Raw genomic sequence first — 24848 nt, forward strand, 5'->3', positions numbered from 1 at the left:
TAATGATTAGATCATTCGAGACTGTGAGTGGTAAGCTGATTTTTATTTTTACCTAGCACATACAATTGTATGATATTCACAGAAGACGTACTGATCCACACCACATAATTCGCACAGCTAAGAGAATTCACAATATTGAAATTACATAAATGTCGTGTAATAACTTGTGGAATCAAGATACACGAGACCAGCAGATCTTTTCTATACGGAGGTGGTATATCAATAAGCAACATTCATACAATATCTTCTCTGATCAATCTCATGTACAAGAGCTGGCACTTTATAATGCGTCATCCGAATTACCAGAATATGAGATTTTCAAAAAGTGCGAGAAATCTGAAAGCAAAAAGGAATTCATTTGTTGAAAAGGATACACTCAAGATTGTTGTAAAGTATTAAGCAATTTATGCTCCATCCATCTTGGACTACAGAAATTAAAATATTCGGTTACAGAAAGAAAAAGAAAAGTAGAAAAAGAATATTATGACCAACAAAATGCTGATATCAAACAGTTAGATTTTATCAAGTCATCAACATAATGATATGCACGAGGAGATAACATTATTCGGCAAATGTTAATAGATGATAAAACTGACAAATACGATACTTTCTTGATCAATGATCAAGCTCAGGTCGTTCATTTGTAATGATATATAAGATTTATATTCTAAGCTAAATTACAACCAGCGAGGAATAATTTACAAGAATAGCTACAGTAATAATTCTGTCGTCTGCATGTATAAAATTCTACATGTGTCGGGGACCCTGATATCTTAATCCACTTATCGTCTTGAATAGTAGCAAGCATTGCGTACGAGCTCTCAGACAAAAATATGAGCATGGGATAATAAGAATTGGAACTCTTGGCTAGTAGTATACAATAGAGATCCTGATAATTTTACGAGCTAAACGAAATACGGAATTTCGTAGTTAGTAAGATGATAATATAAGATTGAGTTACAAAAATTTCTATCGCAATGTCACAAAGAGAGAAAGATTGTGAGTAGGCGCTCGAAGAATTGAGAAAATACATGCAGTATGACAGTCATTATCGTTTAATGCTGAGATTGTGCACCAATAACCTAGTTAAAACTTGATATACAATCTAACGAAGTTGTATCGTGATGTCAACCAGAAATAATGTTTTTCGCTAAACACATTTCATGATAATTGGGATCACTGATATATAATTTTTCAGGTTGTGATCCCGTATAATTTACTATATTATTACCGCATTAAAAGTTTTTACACTAATAGCTCTCGCTACGTATTCTTATAACGTTATCGAAAATAAGATTGAAAAACAAGATATTTCTTGTAAGAAATCACCCGAAAAAAAATACAGACGAATTGTATGATAGCTTGCCGTCGAGGTTTAATCTGATTGTCTTTTCTTTCGCAGTGTTGCTCAGACAACATAACTGTTAAATGGTGACCGCTAACCATCACCCCTTAGACGAAACTGTGTTATTAAATCTAGAAGTTAATCTGAGCAAGGTTTAAAAGGTGTAATCACAAATCTTTACTATGAACTCATATGGCTTATAGGCAGGAGACTTTTTAAACAAGAAAATGAGTTGAAATTTTGTAATATATAATTAAAGCTATTGAAAACTACCACGCATAGATTGTGTTCTAATATGAATTATCTATATATTTATAATATGTTCAAGTTGTGATCTTAATTAAGCTTAATTGACTAGGTTATTTTGATGATAGATTGTTCCTATATCTGAATTCAAATACAAATAGTGTGATAAGTTTTTGCAATCATACTTCTTTTCCAATTAAATACAAGATATTTATGTTTGAAATCATTATTAATGTAAAAAGATTGATTTATAATGAAAAGTAATGTAATATAAAAGTATATATCCATTTGTCAATGATATTGCATTATTGAATACGTATTATATTAAAGTTTTCTATTTCAAAATATACATTATATGAGTGATAGCTACTTGATTTGGTTATTAGTTGGATCCGCTTTGTATAGATAAGTATTCTTAAGTTTATATAAAACTTATATATAGATAATATTGTTCGAGTTTTATATAATGTTTGATATCCACTTGGAGCAAATATTAGATTTTTTAGTGTGATAATTTTTGTTCGATACTTCTATTAACGTTCCAAACAAAAATTACGATGTGTCTGAAATTCACACACCTGGCGATCATGAGACACTTATTTAACAATAGATTATGTTCAATACTGAAAAAACACACATGTGTGTTGTCATCCTGATTAAAATTCACAATATTAAAATGATTGTGAAACGCACTTGAATTTGTCAATATTTTATCATCTGTTTGGGGGGAGTCTATTTTTATACATTTATCATTTTCTGATTCAAGTCTCTAAATTTATAACACATCCTTCGAGATTTACAGTGTAGCATTATCAATAAATGAAATGTCGTCTCAACTCACTAAATTAAAAGGAGATCAAGATAATCGATGGTAACACGGAATGCTAAATCTAACGACTGTCATAACAGTTTATGTAATCATGTCAAGACAAGACTGACCCTTCATTGTTGGACAAGATATTATTCAAACCACTCGGGCGGATATTGGAAGCATTGAGATTGGTTTCATTAACATACTTTATCATTGGGCACACAATTTTATATTACCGTAGGTTAATCCACTGAAATCTATACTATTGGTGAAATACGGCACAATGTCTAATAACCCCATCACTCGTCAAATGATCACACCAATATAGATTATAATAAAAAGCTACTTGATTGATAAGTGTTAGAGTGTTTTTTGCTTCATTCCTGAAATGATTCAAACCGGGAATGACGAACATGTCTGTTAGAATATAAATCGTTCAGTTGTATGCTAGATCAAATACGATAAGTATTATAACTTGGCTTAAGACTAGTAGAAATCGTTAGATGTTTTGTTACCAATAAATGTCTCTCGAAGGAAATAAACACACCTTGGTTTGGTCTTGATATATATCTCAAATGTGTCTTTTACTTAAACCTTAGTGTATTGGCTACGAAGTAAAACACTAGTGTTTGTATCTTGAATAGAAAATTGCTTATTGGCTGGATGATCTCTGTATAATGATGCTCACATGCGATCATCTGTATCTGAAATACGCGTGTCGTAGTCCGGAACTTAATAGTTTAAGAAGAATTGTCCAATGAGACAGTAAAAATATTTACACTCGTATAGTGTGTACATAGATACAAAGTCTAACAGAGATAAACACTGAGATTTCTGTCTCAGACGAGGTAACTGTGTGGCATTTGTCCTTGCGAATAAGATAGTGATAACGCCCATGATGTGTCATAGTATAAACTCAGTAGTTCCTAGAGAGTTATATCTTGTGAAAGTATTGTCCTGATAAAGTTTTGAAGATAGGTTCAATTGATATAATCATACTGTCAATAATGGAAGAAGTGAGAGGTTGTTTCATGAAACCTGTAAATGCAAAAAGGTGATAGGACGAAATTTTTAAGAAAAAAAATGTCTTAAGCAAGTCATTAAAGTTTGTACGAAAACAGGCGCGACAAATTTGAATTTACATTTTCCAGAGTGAAAGTATTCATTTTTCAACACTTAACATATTGTAATTAATGATCCAATAGGCATATGGTACCTTTATCTTTCATTGGTGAACCGTGCTACCACTTCCTTAACAACATCCCCGGACAAAACTTCCGAAGGAAATTTCGAAATTTCTTTGGACATGAACATTGCACATCATCACCAATCTTTTGATTATCTCAAATCATATACTAGTATTTGACGTAGCTATCGGTTTTCTTTTAATTTCGTTTATTTAGAATCTATTCGTCTTTTCTCTTAACATTTAGAATTCATAAAATCAATGTTTTTATGGTAATTATATAAAAAAAACTTTTATTTACTTAATATTTTATCTTACATATTATCATTTATCTAAATTGAAGTTTTCATTTTATTAATTCAAGTCTGTGATGGTCAACTTTCATTTATTTTCTTCAAGTTATATGTTACTTTGTAAAATGATAGTGATATCAAAACTCTAAAATCTTCAACAAATAATTAGCAAGGAAAATTGGTCACGCTAGACTTATAAAAATTAATGTTTCATGACAAGGCTATACGTGAAAGAACAGATCTTTAGTTACTTAAAGCTACATGCCTCCAGATGAGTCCAAATATTTCAATAAAATCATACTTGAGAAAAATGTACTTAGATGTAAGGAAAAGTAAAACGTTTAAAGATTCAAGTAATATTTCACGTATTATGTGTGATTAATGACTGACTTTTCAGTATTTACAACTATATTTCAATTGCGTTACTAACGCAGTAAAGGCTATTTATGCATATTTTGACCACTTTTTGGTAATAAACGTGGTTTGTAAGTGTCATTGATTATGTGTAAATTGCTTCCTTTTGGTTAATTCACAATATTACACATTCAAATACATTTTCAAAATTTTCATGAAAATTAGCATGAATCTAGAGGCGTGCTGCTTTAATAAGCTCATATTTCAAATTCACAATTCACATAATACAATGATAAACATGAAGTTTATTAAAACTGAAGCGTAAGTTGGGAGCTTAGTGGTTAAGGCGATAGCTTCTCAACCCAGGAGCCGTTTGTACAAACCATACTGGGATCACACTCATGTAACTATGTGTTCTCGTGTTACACCATTACTGAAGTGTTCTATCAAGCGAACTGGAGAGTAGTTCAAAAAAGTTACATGATTCTTTATAATTCAATACATAAAATAAAGTTTAATCTGAATGAAAAATTGTTTTCATGAGAAACAGTTCATCTTTCTTCTTTTGAATGTGTGTGCATGAAAAAGTGATCAAATCAAAAGTCAATATAGTAAGTTTCAAATTTTCAATGAAACCTATTCAAATCTTGGTAAATATTTGAAAGAGTGGAATAAACAATACTTGTTTCAGTACAAACAATATGATTATTTATTAAATTATAAAACTTGATTTAACTTAGAAATACAAGTATGTGTACATTTATTATTGAGAGGTTGCACGTTTAATTTCAGATGTTGTTTGTATGGTGTATATGGCTAAATGTTAGCAACAACCAGGTAGAAGGAGGTAACTAAATCTACATCAGTCTTTATAACAGATAGTAATGCGAAATTTTACTTTATAAATTGAAATCGACCTATATTTACATAAATCAAATTAAAAGAAAAATATTGCATAATGAAGTAAAACAGGTGGTAGTGGAAGTGGTAATACAATAATATATTGTTTTTTCCAGGAGCAGAGATTGATGAAAACTGTAAAGAAAATTGTGTATGCTGTAAACAAAGATCATGTGGACTAAAATTTAGGTTTCATAACGCTTGTAATTTAGGCTGTATTGATGGTCATAGAGGTGCACGCTGTTATGAACTATGTACACACAATTGTACAGAATGCGAAAAAGGTGTAGATGAGTGTACTGCTTGTTATGATGGATATTACCCCGGGCGTGCTGGAGACTGTACATCGCCATGCTTACCCGGATGTAAAACATGCACGTCAGGTACCACATGTACATCATGTAAGGAGGGATATAATAATGACAATGGTGGAAATGATTGTAGTAATCGTTACTGTCCTGAAAATTGCTATTGTGATAATGGTAAGTGTGCATCATGTAAGGGCGGATATTACGATACCAGTAATATATGTTCAAGTTTATGTCCAGGCAACTGTATCACGTGTTCGTCGAGGACAGATTGTGGATCGTGTAAGGATGGGTATTATAACGGTTACCAGAACGACGCCAATCTTCCTTCGTTAAATGACTGTACATACAAATGCCGAGACAAGTGTGTACGATGTTCGTCCTATAACAGTTGCTCGCTTTGTCAAAGTGGTCATTATGGACAAAACTGTGAGAACAGTTGTTCAGCCGGTTGTATGTCAAACACTTGCGATATACTGACTGGAAACTGTTATTGCTCTCCTAATTTTTCTGGAGTAAGATGTGACAAATGCAAAACCGGGAATTATGGAAATATGTGCGATCAGCAATGCTCCGCAGGGTGTAAAAGTAGCGTGTGTGAAAAAGATTCCGGAAATTGTACTGACGGATGTTCTATAGACACGATCGTTGGGGATAAATGTAACATTTGTTTAATCGGCTGGTATGGGCAATACTGTAACACATCTTGTTCTGTTGGCTGTAAAAATCAGCAATGCGTGAAAAGTAATGGTGAATGCTCATATGGATGTGTTGATAACTTTAAAGGAGGAAATTGCAATCAATGCAAACCTGGCAAACATGGGGAGTCATGCCAAAGTGACTGTCCAAAGAACTGTGACGAGAACGGCTGCTTTAAAGAGTCCGGTAATTGTAAAAATTGCCATGACAACTTTGATGGAGAGAACTGTGATAGATGTCGTCTTGGTTTCTATGGTTCATTTTGCTCCGTGAGATGCCCGAATAATTGTTTGAACAATGTATGTGATAGAGATACCGGCACGTGTTCTGATGGTTGTTTAGACAATTATTCTGGTGATAGATGTTGTATAAGTAATAAAAACTGTATCAAATGTTTATCAGATACTACCTGTAAACAATGTAAGGCTGGATACTTTAAGGACAAATGTGACAAAAAATGTCCACAGAACTGTCGTCTAAAGGCCTGTCATATCGAAACTGGTCTTTGTGATGGTTGCAAAGATAACTTTTATGGTGATAGTTGCAACTTTTCATGTGCCTCTACATGCAAGACTCAAACAACAACAAGTGGAAGTATATGTCAGCAAAGTAACGGAAAGTGTCTATATGGCTGTGTTGATGGTTTCCATGGTTTACAATGTTCTGAGAACTGTTCCGTTTATTGCAGCGATACTCTATGTGATCAAGACGACGGCAGATGTACAAAAGGTTGCAAAACAAGAGTAAAGGATGACCCCATTTGCTCCTCGGATTCTGGTAAGTTACGATTACTCTTTAATCACTATTAAATATCCCTATTGTGTTTCGCAACCAAAGCAGTTGTATAAATTACACAGACCGGTATAACAATTTAAAAATCTACAGTTAAGGCTAGAAATAAATGTAATTGTTCAATGGAATATCATCAATTTGAAGCATAATTTTAATAATATACATTTTAACAATTCTTTTAATTAATCAAACACTTAAGTGATGTTGATATTTTCAAATCATAGAACACAATGTACACATTTGGTTGTTTAAAATCTAGAATTTGTAGGTTTATTTTGTTATTATAAGGTTTTAATTAAACGTTTTCACCGAACAACTGATGTACATCAGTCCTCTAATATCGAATATCTATGTTCTAAGATGAAGATAAAGATAGACAGGACAGTTTGATTGAACCAATAGTTGGAGCAATCGTTGGAGTTCTGGTAGCAACAGCAGTAATTGTTGGTGTTTTTCTTATCTGCAGACGAAGGTATTCTTTATAAACTATTTATATTTTTTTAGTTTTAATACCATTATATATCAAGGTTTTTTTATTTGAAAGATACTAGACGCGTGTATGTGTAAATCAATTAATGCTTGTCCAGTTGTCAGTGTGAATACTTTTCGTGTCGCATTCTTAATTTTTACAAACCACATGTTTTATTGCCAATTGATGGTGCTTTTAAATCTAAATTAAAAAAGAAACCATTTATATTTTAAGGTTTTGTTGTTGTTTTTTTACACTAGACAAAGTAACAAATCTCAAGGACAACGTTCAGATCTTGAAAGTACTCAGTCTACCAGGGAAGACGAAAAGAAGCATACATATGGAAACATTTCTGGTAACAATTGTATTGCTTTACTACAGCAACTTGACCTTGTATTCCTCAGACGCCATTTTATGCGTAAATATATGTAGCGAAAAATGGAAATTACAAATCAAGTTATAAGAAAATCTTAAATACCAAAATTGTTTGAGAATATTTTAAAATATATCATACCAATAAGATGTATTAAATTTGAACACGTTTTGTGTTTTACTTTCGGATATATTCTTAATATATTAACATTCCAAAGAGAATGCAAAAATGATATATTTCTACAAAGACATGTAACTACTTAACTATTAAACTATTGGCTTTAACATTATAGGGCCACTAAAGTCTGTAAGAAATAACAAATTAACAATCAGTTAGTAGAAAACAAATGTAATATGTTCTACTTTTAACTAGTCCATTTAAACCTATTTGAAGATCTGTGAATAAGGCTGATCTAATATAAAGGCTTACATGTTTGCCTATTTAGTTAGAATTTTCATGAAAAAATACTTGTTACTGTTGTCGAAGATTAGTGTACTGTTCTAGAAAGGCCATCATCAAAGGCAGATAAGGAAAGGAAGAGCGTTTTAAGTATACCACCATCTACTGCAGTAGACACAAAGCCGTCGGGGAACAAACCAAGATCACCAGTCCCTGTGACATCTTCGTCAGTTGATATTGATGAGGTAGAAGTAGATGAAGTTGAATATGAGAAAAAGGCTGATAATACCTACTATAACATTAGAGAGAGTCCGTACAGAATTAAAGTAGACAACCTACTTATATATGTTACATCTGGAAAAGTGGACTTCGACGCTGAATTCAAGGTTTGTATGTAAGCTAAAATTGAATTTGCTGCTACAATTGATTAACTAAACTGATTAAGCATGTAAATACTCAGATTTCAAATATTTTAAATATAATTTTTAGAGATTGAAATCCTATTTTTGTTTTACACATAGCGAGTATTGTACGCTGATTAAACGGGATAGTATTACATGACAAGTTGTTGCTGATTAAATACACTAAATGGTCCACATAATTTGAAAAATGATACAATCTCATTACATTAAAGTATAATTTCAACCGCCACTTAATTTTAGAAGGAAGATATAAAAACACAACTTAGATCTAAGCCTAAATCTTCAACGGAAACCTCATACAGAAATAAATGAAAACATTTTGTTGCCAATTAAAAAACTTAGGAAAATTAAAAATAAGGCGTTCTTATTAGCCACAAATGCAACTTCCGTCACTTATGAGTATTTTTTCATGCATTTAGATAATGGAACATGATGTAATATTTTTAGTTTTTTTCATATTCATAAATCATCACTACATACATCTGCTAGTTATTTAAAAAAAACACACAAAAGGCTTGTACAGTGTTGTTTTTAAATACCATATTAATTCGACTTCCTTATTCTTTTTTAACGTGTTTATTTAATCTATATTTTTTTTTATCTCACGCGTGATCCAGGATGAATTTGAATAATAAATGTCATATATCCTTAAATCACACGCTTTGAACTTCCTAGTATGGTCGTTATATATCGACGAGGTATAACAAGGATAAATAAATGACCACTTGACACGCGATTTTATCTCATAAAAATATGTTGATTTTACTTTGATTATGCTAATTTTAATGGAACATCTTCATACTTTGCTTCTCGAAAATTTCTTGTTTACATATATCTTTTCTTTTTTATTTACTAGAAGTGTGTATATACGTAATTGCAATAAAAGTTTGAATCTTGATATTGTAATTGTGTGTGCTCATCTCGTGCTATTATATTAATATAATTATCAATGGTTATAAGATTACAACATTTGAAATATTCAACATTTTTGTCGGTTCTTTCAACTCTTAATAATAAAGATCTATACCGTAAAAAGAAGTTTATTGTTACATAAATTTTTGTGCATTTTTCTTTCTTTCATACAAAAGTAATAACGTATAGACACGGTATTTAATTGACTTTTAGATAGCTCTATAAAGACGCTTTTGAGCAATGGTTCTTCTATACATGTCGCCAGATGCAGCATATAGTATTGACAAAGTTCCGGATCCCGCATAACCATCAACAAAATATTATTTCTAAATTAACTCGTTGGTTTCCGTTGGCGACCATAAATAAACGAATAACTCACAATTTAACCACGCTTGTTGATTAAGTAAATATGTAACGAAAGTGGCGCAATTTATCGACCTTATACGAACTAAACATAAATTGTCGTAAATGCTAATTACTTACAGGTCAATATTTGTATAATATTTTATATTATATAATTTTGTTTTCTTATTATGTAGAAACTCAACAAAGATTTAGATTTGACAAAACACTGCAGCGTCGCTAAAGATCCTCAAAATTTGGCCTTGAACCGGTATAACGGAATTTATCCTTGTAAGTAAATGAATCATTTGTTTATATGCTTATATTATAAAAATGCACTTTAAAGCTTCAGTAAGTGTTGCAGATGTAAGGATGTTGAAAATTAATAATTGCCAGATGAAGCACGACATCTCCACATTTATGAAAGGTTCGGACAAAAATCGTTTAAGATAAATGTGCAGAAAACTGACAATAATTTTATTGTAACCTACATGTTCATATATTTTCAGAGAAGAATATTCTACTGTTATTTTGTTTCTGATATATTACTTACTTTGGAGAATAGAACACCAAAACTATTATCAATATATATAATTCGAAGTTAATATCCGTCTTCCTGATGGCAACAAATCTCTTTATTGTACGACCAATATATTACTTCCTGGTCACATAAATAAATTGTCTAGTTTGATTTTAGATGACCATTCCAGAGTGACCATCCAAGACCTGCCAGATTTCTTTATAAATGCTTGTTACATAGATGTGAGTACAGTTTATATATATTTTTTACAAATTTTAACTTATATCACGTGTCTTCAAGACTGTTAGGGTCTTACTGTAACATTCAAGAGTAAAAAGAACATGAAAACAGTAACCCCCCCCCAATATTTATTTCATTCCACGTTATCTAAACAAAAAAGAACACACGAGTGTCAATAGAACAGACATGTATATTGACATAAAATGTTAAATTAGTTTCACTGATCGCCAAGTGAACTATTGCGTTTTTTAAGATTATCTTTAAAAGTATATATGTGTCAGGTATGTGTTAAATTATGCAAAATTGGTATGTATTAATAAACAATGGAAAAGAGAGATTCTTTACATGTTTTTTTTCCATAAAACATGCTAAAGGCGCATTGTGGTATTTATGATTTATTCATCTTTTCATTTTCCCGTCTGTTTATGCGAAAATATTTCTGTCCACCTTGAAGCATTTAGCTTTAAGGTAAATTGTAAATAATTACATCTCACGTTTGTGAGATGTTATTTCTTTCAAGAAGGTACTTGATCTGATACTGTGAGATTTTAATATTTGGCACTTTGCGTTATATTTTGAAATAAAAAAAACGTCCATTTTCTATCATTCGTTTTAAATGGAAATACTATCTTAAATACGTATTTCTCTTTTGGGATATGTTTCATCTTTTCTTACTTCCTTAATCCTGCATTGTTTAATTTTATTATATAATATAAATAAAACATATATCCTGTACCTATTTATTATAAAAACAAACTCAAGAATAATAACACATTAATCGTTACAACCTTTTAGTATTATATATCTGGGATGTGATGCATTGTTTTATACTATTTATATATTTCAGGGTTTCTGCAAGAGAAAGAATATATTGCATTCATTAGGTAATATTTAGGTATAATTTGTGTCTTTGTAATAAATTTCAATAAAATTACTGTTATTTATTTTGAGGAGATTTTAATTCAGGGGTTGAAGTAGGAACCATAGGTTTATCTCAAGTTTGTACAACTCTGAAAAATAGTTCTCGATTTATCAAACTACCATTGTTCGTTTCAAAACGGGCAAAATAGACCTTACGACATGTATCAAAAATTGTTCAGATGAAAATTTACCGTTTAATTATTTAAACTATTTAACTATTTAATTCCAGTCACTGATCGATCAATACTCACTATTTGGTTTGTAATATGATATATGTTTCAGATTTACTATATTTTCGTATTCTATGAAACAATTATAAGGAAAAAAACACCGCGTGATATAAAATATAAAAAAATGTCAATTTGATATAAGGTTATTATAAATTAGAATATTGCAGTCTTGGTTACCTCCGCATCAACACACCAAATTCCTGATGTTCTGCCCATTGAACTAATATCGTTCAATATTATGTGAAAGATAATATAAAATATATAAAGTATAATATCATTCAAGAGGCTGAGGGCCCTTAAACATTGAATTGTTTACATAGATCAAGTAAAGCACTTCAAATGGAAAAATCTGAAAAGGATAATAAAGAAATTTACTCATAACTAAATTGAAAGTGCAATTTGAATGAATAAAACGTTTATTTTTCTTGTTTTTTATGTGGTTTTTTTGTTGTTTTTTAAAAATAATATTATCACTCTCGTCATGTAAAAAGAAACTTCAGTGAAGTCCCTTTAAGTTATCAGGGTATTTGCCGTATGACCAAAATATCATAAAACGCAATTCAGCTTATCAATTTCAAGATAGAATTCCTTAATATTTTTATATAAACTTTTTTCACTGTTTATTTCTTTTCGAACTTCCGACCTGTCTTCAAAATAATGTTTCTACACTTTAATACATGTGCTGCTATTGTATATGTTCGGAGTCTGATATCATGTTTTTCTATGTAAAGGGCCAACATCAAAGACCACTGCTAACTTCTCCACGTTCTGGCTGATGGTATGGTACAAGAAAACGGACATTATTGTCATGTTAACCAATCTTAAAGAAACATCTGTAAGTAATCAAAATATAAATACAGGCATGAAATTTTCCTTATCACTTTTTTATTTGTGTACTTAAGAGGGATGATTCAGTTGTGACGAATCGTTTACGTTAAATAAAATCAGACTATTTCCTTGTTTACATCCTGTTTGAACAAGAATGTATTTTAGTTCAATTAGTAATGCATTTATAATTTTTTGTTTGTTTTAATCCAAATAATTTTGATTCTTTAAAAATGGCATTTATTTGATAATATACATGTTCAGACTTTGTTTGAAAAGGTTTCTTTGTTCCTGTCTTTCTGCTTCGTTCTATCGGAAGGAGAAGAACGAGACAACTTTTGTCTTGAACCAATAACCTGCAGAATGTCAGTAATGGATTTGTCCTGCTTTGAATTTGGAACAGTCCATTCAAAGTTTAAGGGTTTTCAATATAAAATACAAAATTGAGATGCCAGCGGATAAGAGCCTGGTCAGATTGTGCCGATGAGCACACTGGCTTAGATCTTTACTGGCCACAAGGGCGAATTACTATTTGTACTAGCAGGATACGGGTTAAATATGGAACGTTTTTATCATCAGGGTATGAAATGTGAGCAGTACTGGCCGGAGGAGGATACGGAGATAGAGTACGGGGATATAACAGTAAAATGTCGGAGTGTTGAAGAGTTTGCTGAATATACTGTCAGGACTTGCACTATAATAAAGGTATAGTCCCTAGGTCATGCTGAAGATTTTTTCTTTGTCTCATTCCAAAATTGAGAAATAAGAAAAGAGATTATGTTCAAGATTATCGTGATGCTGCCTTTTACATAAACTATGTATTTTAATTTTCCGGTTAACAGTTGACATTAGTGTAGCGTAATCTCAAACTGTAGATAGATTTTGTATATCCATTTTCCAACCGTTTTGTGTTATTTTACCACCATAGAAGCCATTAAACATCCTCTTATCAGAAAAAAATGCTTTTGAGTATAAAGATTTAAATGTCCTCCTTCATCTTCCGTACGCAACGAAACTGTCTTGAGAACAATAGGGTTTTCTTTACTGATCAATGGGTATCTGCATAAAAGTTTCTGCTTTCAGGGAAGAAAAGAAAGGCAGATAATTCAACTACACTTCACAGCATGGCCAGATAAAGGGGTTCCCCAGGAGGTGACAAGTCTTGTAGAGTTCAGACAGAGGGTGATTGCAGTTCCTAAGACATTAGGTGGACCAATTATAGTTCATTGCAGGTACTGTATACATGGTTATTCCACACACACATAATAAAAATTAACCAATAAACTTTCAGTATTTGCATCACGTGCCGTTTCAAACGAAATCATTGTTAAACCCAATCATATGATATCAGCCTGGTTTGCATTTCCAGAGTACATTAAATCAATGTCAAATGCATTTTGTATACCAAATAACCTCATTTTTATTTTCAGATTCCAAAACATCCGTTGTATATCAAAAGTATATTGTACAACATTAAGCCTAATTATCATTTTCAGAGTCCAAAAATATATCATTTATCAAATGCATGCCATACAACATCAATCATTGTTTTCGTTTCTAGAGTACAAATATGTACGGTGGCATAGGGGTGACATTATCTTTTGGCCTCGACTTATCTACTTGTGGCCATGACTTATTAGCTTGTGGCCACTAGATATTATCTCATGGCCACGACTTATTTCAACCTTACTGTAATATATTAAAGTAAAACAGTTTTGTCTTAATGTCCAAAATGATGATGTGGAATAAACCGCTGATTTATGCGTAGCAGGGGACGTATTGATAATATTGGACTGGTAAACTGCTGCAAAACTTATGTTAGACTCGGCTAGAGCCTTCTGTCGAATTGAACTGTTACCTCGGTCCAATAGAAATTAAGTAGTATCTTATACTCGAAGCTAAATATATAATTAAACCTCATTTGATCTAAGAGAACTAATGATACATTTATTATATCATACATGGTTCTTTAAATAAATACAGGTCAGAAGTGGTTAAAATTTAAAGGGTATTGTCATGGTGTATTTCAGGGGCCATATTATGGGGTTCATTTAAAGGTATATTGTAATATTAAAATTAATTGTATTTCAATAATACAATTATTTCAAGTTTATGGGTTAAAATAATGAAATAAAAAAATATATAATTTTCCTGTCTGAAAATAACACAATTTCGCCTTTACCTACTAAATTACCCAGGGTTCACTCTGCCAATAAAACCAGTTGTTTTTGGCCATTACCTATTCATTTTATTTAAAAATTGGTTTACAAAAAAACAATTTAAGGGATTTTAGTGCACAAAAATTTGCCCCGATTTATTGTGTTTTAATAACACTTTGCTTTTAAAAAAAAAATTTTGAGCAACCCTTTCATTAAAACCCCGTTTTTGGGTGGGGTGGAAACCCCCTTATAGGTGGATTCAAAATCCTATGCGTAAACTGATTTTTATCAGATTGTACTATCTATTTGTTTCTTATATTTCAAGTGCTGGAGTAGGAAGAACCGGAACATATATCGGTCTTGACATTCTTACACAGGAAGGAAAAAGGACCAAATTCTGTTAGGATGTATTCGATTTGTAAAGAATAAACATTCCCAAAGAGTCAACATGGTTCAAAACCATCTTTTTAAGTAAAACTTCAAAGGGAATTTTACCAAGCTCCCAAAAGCCTACAGACAATTTTGGTATAAGCCCGTTCGAAAGAACGGGCCATGTTATAGTTTTTTCCCCTTTGGCTGGCGGGTGCGGCTTGGCGTCCATTTAATATTGTCTTTGTAAGCACATTCTCCTACACGCATTGAGGAAATTTTTTTAATGAAAACTTCATTAGTTTAATGTTCACCACCTATAAGGAAACTGTTGCCCACATTAAAAACCAGTCTCTTGGTCCCAAAAGTTCAAAAGTGCACTTACGGGCGTCGTTGAAAAAACGCTTGTCCTTAAGTGAAAAAGATTTGCAAACACTTTTCAATTTTATATCATTTTTTAACAATGTAATGATTCATTCTGGGAGAAAAAACGGATCAGGTGAAACAAATGACTGGAAAAATTTTCGGTTTCCCCGTTATTTGGGCTTTTTGGTACCCCGTCAAACCAGGGGGCTTTTTGGGTCGAAAAAAGGAGGGGTTCCCCCTTATGTAAAAAGGTGTTTAAATCAGGTTTTCCCCGGGTGTTTGGAAAAGTGTTTCCTCTTTTTTATAATTTAAAAAAAAATTTAAAAACGTTTTCTGTTTCACAATATTGAAAAACCCACAAATGAACGAAAATCCTTAATTTGATATTTTTTCGCTTCCCCTTTTCTTTTTCCCTTCACCCAAAATTTTAAAACCCTAGAACAAAAAAGAGCCCAATAAAGGCATCATTTTAAAGTTTCAAGGAGCTAATATTTTTCTTCCTTTTAAATTAAACAAAAAGTGTTTCTATGTGCATACGATTTTACTCTAACACATTTTCAAAAGAAAGGTCTCCAAACTATGATAAAAACCATACATTTGCCGAGTAATGGATAACAAATATTGAATGTAAATTCTATCAAAACTACACGTTGAAGGTATTCAGTTAAAACATCTTTTTATGACATAACGCGAATTTCATGAATGCTACAATGAGGTAGGATTAAAAGTGTATGAATCAGATTTGCTGTCTTGGACATATATATAACACTTGAAGATAGGCAAATATCTTTGGTATACCAATTAAGTTTTATGTGCATTGTTGCATCAGTTTGCATCAACTTTAAAACAAAACGTAAAAATGTTTGCCTTTTTAAAACGATACTTAGGTTGTCATTTCCCCACGAATTTGACTTGAAAAAAACAAATTTCTTTTTTCAATTTATAGCGCCAGTATTCTATATGTGGGGTTAAATACTTTTTAAAATTATGTTTAAAATTTATTGGCCTGTTACTACAAATCATTGTTTGCTCGTTTTCAAATTGCCATGTTGCTCGGTGTTCTATTTCGTCATTTTTACATACCTGCGTTCCAAAATAAATATACGTGAATTTTAGTGTAGTTATTTTCTTGTTTTGAAGGTCTAAAAAATCAAATGTCTGTTTTAAAATATTTTGTAGAGCAGTTAACAAGTGTTTCTACACAAGGCTCTCGTCCCATTTCCTCTCATTCGGGATGTGAAAACATTGAAAGCTGAAGAAATAACAGAGAATCATTTATAAGCAGACGACAAATTACAATTCATTTAAAAATATACAAGGTAGTTAACCCGGTTATTCCCAATTCCTTGTATATGGAAATATACACACCTTAAATGTTGTCATTATTTGATGAACACTTTGTCCAATCCTTAAACATAAATTATCTATACCACCTTTTTATTTATCTTCATACACATATTTGCCCCAAAATTTACCATTGGTTCAGATTTTATTTCATACCTTTTAAATTATAAAAAAAGATTTAAAAACCGGGCCCAAAAAATTTTTAATAAACTGAGGGGAAACCCCCGGGGATTCTTTCAAATGTATTTTACCCGGCCCAATAAAGGGGTTTCCCCTTGCTTAAAAAAGGATATTTTTCCCCCAAATATTTCTTTATATTTCCCCTAAAATTTTCCCCCTTTAAATCCTCGTTTCTCTCCCTTTTTAAAATGACTTAACAGAAACTTTTTTCCCCCAAAAAAGCCCCTGCTATGTACCCCGGCGTGTTTAAAAATTTAATTTAAAATTTAATTTTCCCTTTTAATTAAAATTTTGGAAAATTATTTATTTTTTTAAATTTTTTGAAAATTTTTTTTTCCCATTTTCTCATTATATTTTCCCCTTCAGAAAGCCACAGGTTGTGTTGACAATTGGAAAAAAATCACTGCAGGTTATACACATCTATTAAGAACCGAATATGTATTTTCCTTTTATACTGAAAAATGTATGATTTACATACATCGAGTTGCAAAAGCTGCAAGATATTTGCAACAGGCACTGGGAATAAACTCAAAGGCATTATAAAATGCAGATTATAATCACGAATTAAACGAAGCAATACAGCAGTTTATCCCCTTCGATAGTATATGCGATATTTATCTTTGTACAGTGCTTCTGTATACCGTTCCAATTTTGACTTTTTTTAATTCTTTCAATTTTATTTATATAAGTAACTATTTTCAGACTTTGGCACTAGAAGTCGACATGGAGACGACGGATGAAATAAACGCTAGAGAAGAAAACAGAAAAAGATTCAGGGACAAAAATAGACGACATTCTAATGTACCATGTCAGTTTCATTTAAGCATATACAATAAAACAAGTATATCTTTTAAAGCTTGATAAGAAATATAATTTAGGAAACCCTGTACTAATTGGCATATGAAAATTTTACTAAAAGATAAAAACAATTTTTGGAAAGTTTTTTACAAATTCAAGCAAGTTTTAGGCCCAAGAGGGGGGATTGAAATATTATGTTTCTGCCCCAGAATATATTATTTTGGTTTCTTAAACTCGTATCTTTTTTTTAATTAAAATAAAAGGTGATAAGCAGCAGAGTACGCTTGTTTTCTTAGCAAGGAACGGGAAGGCAAGATTGACTATATCAAACCGCTGTCTTTATAAAACGTAAGTTGAAAAAAATTAATAAAGAGATATGTCGGATAGAAAAAATAAAATAACAATTAAAGGGAAGTAACTTACCATGAAATGAAGATTCATTGACGTTATTTTGATTATTATTAAACTTTTTCTTTAAATTCTTCACTTGTCTGAGGAAATAAAACACGGTTTTATATTAAATTTATAAATACCTGTTTTCAGTGTCCAAAAACTGTTTTTTCGCTATAAATGGTCCCGTAATGAAACAATTGTAAACATAATAATAATTTTCATATGAAAAAAGTTGGTTTTAAAATAATGAAGAGTTTATTTGGTGTTTCTCGGGTCATTTCCCTTTTTAAAAAAAGAAAAATTTAGAACGCAAAAAAATGAAAAACAAAGGGAAAGGGACAAAAACGGAAATCTTGAAATTTTTTAAAAATTTTTTAAAGAAAAAAACACTTTTTGGGAAAAATTTAAAAGGGTTTTACAATTATTTTCTGGTTATTACAGAGCTTTTAGGACAAGAATTTTTTTCATTTCTTAAAACCAAAAAACCACTTCCTAAAACTGTAGAGGACTTTCTCAGCATTTTGGTTTATTCCAGCAGCACACGTGTTGTGTTGTCGCGCTCGAGGATCAGAATGCTCCCGGCAAAGTCAGTATTAACAATATATTATAACAGATTAAGTTTTGCTGATTTTGTAACAATCAAAACTGTTACTTTCACGTACATGTATAACTAGCTACAAACTATGGGTTTGCACCCACAATTGATAATATGACAGGAATAAATATTTTCTTCATTCTTTACTTCTGTCTACGCCTCATGAAATTGGAACAGCGTTTTGTTAAATGCTGTTAAACATCTACATGAAATAGATCAATTATTATATGGAAAGTTGTTGATAATATGCCTCAATGGTGGACCTGTTTTATCTTTATTCAAATCCAAAATAAATTAACCGCGAAACAAATGTAAATCGTAATAGAATTAAAAATGATATTCACGTTTTTCAAAAGCATAACATGTGGCTTCATTGACAAAAGTTCTAAAAGAGACACTCATTTTTTTGAAGTTTATAGAATAACGCACTATAGGGCTAGACATTTCCTGCGTCTCTCCCAATAATGGTTTGGCATTTATTTGCATAACGGGAGACGTGAAGTAAAAGTATACCTCTGCCAGAGGTAGTAACCCCATGACAACCAAATATTTACATTATACCTTGATATGTCATTAGCAGTCATATTAAATGTTCATCCAATATATTGATTATTTAAGGGATGGGGTCCCCCGGACAATTAATAAAAAAAAAAAAACAAAACACCACTGAAGAGGGCTTCAAGAAATCGACTTTGGGTATTTTTTTTCCCCCCACCCCCGCCCCCCACCATGCTCCCCTATTCCTTTCCCACGCACACTTACTCGTCGGCCCTAATGTGAGTCGTTCTGGATTTCCCTTCTTGCTTCGCTACTGTTTCTCTGCTGAAACGAGACTTTTTCATTTTGGAAATTTTTCTGTAACAAGCTCGAAATATGAAACAAAGTCACAATATATCTTAAAGCAACTGACAGTCAAAGATAATACGAAGGTAGTACAAAAGAAAATTAAAAAAATAACATTTTTGTTTATGTTTAGTTTTAACGATTGTACAAATTGAGTTTTTAGTAATTACAATTTTAGACAGTTGTTGTTGAACACAATATGATCATGAAGATCGGAACTCATTACCTTCACATCGATTGAACTTTCTCGTGTTTAGATTAAAAAAAAAACGACTAAGGGATTATACTTAGTTAATCTATTTAGAAATATTCCAATGTTTAAGATCTTATAATGTAATTAAAAGCCTACTTATGCATCCAGAAAGTTGCTTCATCTCATTGTTTTTCATAAACTGTTTTTTTATTCTTTACAGTTGTCCAAAATTACCATATCATTTTCATATATACACGAACTATTTTTGCCTCTTTATTTCTGTGCAATTGCATAATTCTGGCGAATTACTTTGTTGGAAGTCACTTCTTATGTTTACATTTTGCGACCTTTAAATCTAAACTGCCTCATGTATAGCGCTTTCTTTTTTAATTGTTAACCATATAAACTGCACTTATGTCCATTATTAAATCATTACAACAACATTTACATTTCTAAAGAATTACAAACGGTGGAAATTTCTCGGAGTTCATGTGCATTATCGTTATATATTGATACGGCACATTTTAACGTTACTTTTATGGGAATTAACGCATATAATTGTAACAGTTTTATAACATTTATATAACCGGCATCTTGCTTTATGACTTGCCGTTGTAATCAAAAAGAGCATAGCGGCAGACAACCGTTCTTAAATGGGCATATACCATGTCAAACAAATAAAGTACGTTTTACCCTATAGAAAGTTTGACTTTTTATCGTAGAGTTCATAAAACTGTTTTTCTTTAAAGACCAGAATGTAAATCTTTATTTCATTTCCAATACAAAACTGCAGACTCAGCGCACGAAGAATAGTACCCGACTCAGAGCCATGGATTTGTGCATTTGTGAAAGAGTTGACAAATGGTTACTAATGACCCAGAAGATATCCCAATATCATATGCACATTAGCTTTATAGAACGTAATATTTTGTTATTCATAAGTATCCGATTAGTATGCTCTTTCTCATCGATGATTGGTCAGAAATAAGCAAAGTGATAATGTCTATATTTGTGAATTGTTTCTAGTTGTTTAATAGAAACTGTTGATGAATCTTTCTCGAATGCGGATAACATGGTTCCTTTTTGTCACGTGAACACATTTGTAAGTATGTATTTGAATCACCACTTGTCACGTTATTGTCTTGTGATTATCTGACGAAGAATTTACAATCCTGACCACACCGATAAGAGAAAATCTTTATCTCTTAACTCAGATCCTCGGTTTTAATGACTTGATCGAAACTAGCAAAGAATATTCACTGACCAACAAAAATCTTGGTCCGAGACAGATCCCATAGTAACGTTTTATAACCTCCAGTCCGGTTTGGCAAATAATAGGAATAAATATAACTTTGTGTGTCAAACTTTTATTGCAAATTCTGTGTTTTACATTCTGTTGATGCTTTTTTTGTTATTCTTTATCATTTGCTAAAATTAATAGAAATAAACCTTAGATTGAATTGGATCAAACCTAGTATAATGCTGCTGATGGAAGAAGACAAACTAATTATTTACAGCAATAATGGATTATTTTTTTCCCGCAGATTGATAGTATTACTCGACTTATATCAAAATATAGTGTAACCAGCTCTAAATAAGGCTTTAATACCTCCTGTAGTGCTCGTTTTTGGCATATCATCTCCGTATACGGCTATTCTTATTAAGAGAAGATAAAAGGCAATAAATTTGTATCAGAATGGCTTTTGAGAGTAGTGGGGTTTGTTTCGTATACAAACTTCTATGAGAAACTTGAGAGCTGAACGACCAAGTTAGTTGTAGTTATGTAGTCAGGAAGATCCGTAGACCACCGACCATCAATCCAATTACATCAATTGTTAGTAGTCGACAAAAAGCATTTTCCACATAATGCATCACTTGTAATTTATCAAAAAGTTTTTCATTCTTATAGTGTCATATTCTTCAAGTGATCAATCCAAAGTCATTTGTATATTGATAATCACATGACTCATCTATATTTTGTTTCAGGATCAATTGTCCAACTCCCGTTTTGTTCAAAATCAATTATCTATCTCCCGTTTTGTTCGAAAATCAATTATCCACCTACCGTTTTGTTCGAAAATCAATTATCCATCTACCGTTTTGTTCCAAAATCAATTATCCATCTACCGTTTTGTTCGAAAATCAATTATCCATCTACCGTTTTGTTTCAAAATCAATTATCCACCTACCGTTTCGTTCCAAAATAATTTATCCACCTACCATTTGTTTCTAAATCAATTATCCAACGACTTGTGTTTGCTTTCTGTCCATTAATGGGAACTTTATAACAAAGATGGAAGTGTAATTCTCGTCTAGAATAGATAAATATATCCTACATATACAATCATTTTGGTATATTTCAGGAACAATTGAACTTTGTTACAGTGTGTTTCAGCGTATCTGAGATTTACTAACACGTTACTCACAACTTTTTTGCATCTTGAGATTCACGCAATTTTACATTGTTAACTTAATGTTACACACCTCTTGTTTAACTATTTTTCATTCTTAGTTTTGCCAATTTGCTGGCAAACGGAAACCACAACTTGCTGGTTTACATGATCTCTCGCGTTTTAACCTTCCTACATATTTTTATCATGATACAAGTTTGTTTATTGCTATTTCATTTAATGTTTACATGTTTACTTCAATTATATTTATTGTTTAAATCTCAGTTATACTCTATGAGAACTTTTATAGAGTTTCCATTGAACATATTGAAGCATCGTCGGTAAACAAGGCTGTATATTATCATATATATTTTGATGTGAAGTATACGGAGTATATCGTATATATATCTGTGGAAGGATATACGGATATAGCAAAAATAATTCGGATTGTCGAATATACCATATACTCTCAATATATTTGATGGTAAAGTATCGGATATATGTTCCGACGATCATTTCATTTCACAGACGAAACAAAAGGCTATTGTAACAGGATCGTAGAGTGGTTAATAATAAATGATTGTTTAAACGACTCATAACCTATACATGAGACTTGGTGCATCATTCATGATGAATATCATAATGTGAAGCACATTGATAACATGGTTTTATAATATATATGCTTCTTTGCTGTAATACTATTTTTCACTATTCGCAGTTGTTTTATTTTATTTACATTTTTGACTTAAAAAACATTTAACAGAAAAACACTTTGTACAAGAAAAGAGCTGATTATGTTATAAGAGTATTACATCTTTTGTGAAAGATTTAAAAATTATCCATAGTTTACCCTTAAGGGAAGATAACCACAATTAAATAAGGCAGAAAAATATATGTACACTCTATAAAACAATTGAGAATAAATATCAAAAGTCTTCATTCCTTGATGTGTAGAGAAATGCTTAGAAATGAGACTCTTGTAATAATTTATAATTGTTGTATTGTTCGTTAGTGTTTTTTGTTTGTTGTTGTTTTTTGTTTTTTAATTTTATTTTTAACATTGTTGCTTACATCATACGACATCTAGATTTACGTTTCCGACAAGGCAAAAATGGACATTTTATATTTGACTAAATTTGTAGGTTGTATATGTCACAAAGGTAAAATCACAATAACATGTAGACATGAATACATATATATTAAATTCTTTTATGCTAAACTCAATAACCTTTTTAGACTCAGATGGTAATCTGTTTACCTTTAATGTTTTTGTTTTTCATTGGCGTTGGATTATTCTCTATCATGCTTGTGTGTGCGAGACAATGTATATTTTATAAATAAAACATGGCCGTTGAGTAGCAATATGCAAGTTTACGGATGATTGGTCAGACGAGGAATATATGGCCCGAAGCGCAGACTGTTACGGACATTATACCTTTCGAATTTTCTTTACCAACCAGTCCGTTATTAAACTTGCAATTTTGCCGAAAGCCAGTTTTATTTGTTATATTTATACCGAAATCTTAGATCATTTCGTCCCTTTTGTTTGCTGCTTATTTTCTAATATTACATTTTTACTGTCAATATAATTTATTGTTCAGTGTGTGAAGATATCTCAAACCCTAGTCGGGATTTTTTGTTTTATTGTCAAGCATTACAGCAAAAAAAAATCATGCTCTTCTTTTGTCATCATTTCGTATATCACATTACAAAGAGGAAAAAAACGAACTTGAAGATTTCACAAACTGATAATAAATAAAATAAAAAAATTTGAGTATCAATAAAAAGACCATAAAATTATCATGACTTTTGGATACAACATGTAATAAATTTATGTGAAACAAAACATCATAAATCATTAACAACAAAATAAACATATATAGATCTCATTTGCATACGCCCCTCTCAATATTTAGAATGACGTCATCCTTCCATATAAGATATGCGACGCCACCGTCTGTTATGCGCGTTATTGATCCGTGATGAGTCATATTAAATATTAGAAGGCGTATACAAATATGTATAATTAATTGAATAATAAGGTTAGCTCAATGGGTTAGATTATGTGAATCGCATTCGGGAATTATCATAAAAGCCTTCATCACGCATTCGACGTAACATCTGCTTTGACAGCAGAGAGTTCGCATTCAGCGAAATGTAGGACAATAGTAATATGTAAACTGCTACAGCTGTCCGAGAACTAACTGGTGACATCTGCCCGTATAGGTATATCCAAGTGTGGGCTTACGTTCTGTTGATCCGAATGAAAAGTTACGTACACCACCACCCTATATAGTTTTGCTTCCATGAGTAAGTTCGTAGTCAAATAATTTAAAATAACATGATTGTAGGTCTAGATAAAACATCCATTTTTTCAATATTAATTTTAACATTGTACTTGAGTTATTTGTTGCTTTTTTTTAAAATACTTGTCATATTCGTTATAACAATAAATGCTCTGTCTGTGTCTTTTCTTTAGACATGGTTTATTTAGAAATTTTTCTTGTTATGCTTAGGTTTCTCAAATGCTGAAAGTCAAATTCGCCTGTAAAACAAAATTTCGACAAAACGTACTCGGGTAATTGAATATATAAATTCGGTTCTGTGTTTTAAAATGAATTTATATTGCAC

The 24848-nt window shown here is 31.4% G+C and overlaps 1 protein-coding gene across 1 annotated transcript in view; it reads left to right on the forward strand.

Moving 5' to 3' along the window:
* Positions 1-5023: 5023 nt before the first annotated feature.
* Positions 5024-24848, forward strand: part of LOC132751577 (cell death abnormality protein 1-like) — a 44717-nt gene continuing 24892 nt past the window's right edge. Inside the window, exons 1-7 of the mRNA XM_060741758.1 lie at positions 5024-5082; positions 5252-6919; positions 7295-7406; positions 7664-7758; positions 8281-8561; positions 10049-10142; positions 10549-10613. Of these exons, the coding sequence (XP_060597741.1) occupies positions 5028-5082; positions 5252-6919; positions 7295-7406; positions 7664-7758; positions 8281-8561; positions 10049-10142; positions 10549-10613 (2370 nt within the window). The 5' untranslated portion in view covers positions 5024-5027. The remainder of the gene's footprint in view (positions 5083-5251; positions 6920-7294; positions 7407-7663; positions 7759-8280; positions 8562-10048; positions 10143-10548; positions 10614-24848) is intronic.

This window comes from Ruditapes philippinarum, unplaced genomic scaffold (assembly GCF_026571515.1).
Source record: "Ruditapes philippinarum isolate M1 unplaced genomic scaffold, ASM2657151v2 ctg12235_1_1_1_1, whole genome shotgun sequence".
Lineage (NCBI taxonomy): Eukaryota > Metazoa > Mollusca > Bivalvia > Venerida > Veneridae > Ruditapes > Ruditapes philippinarum.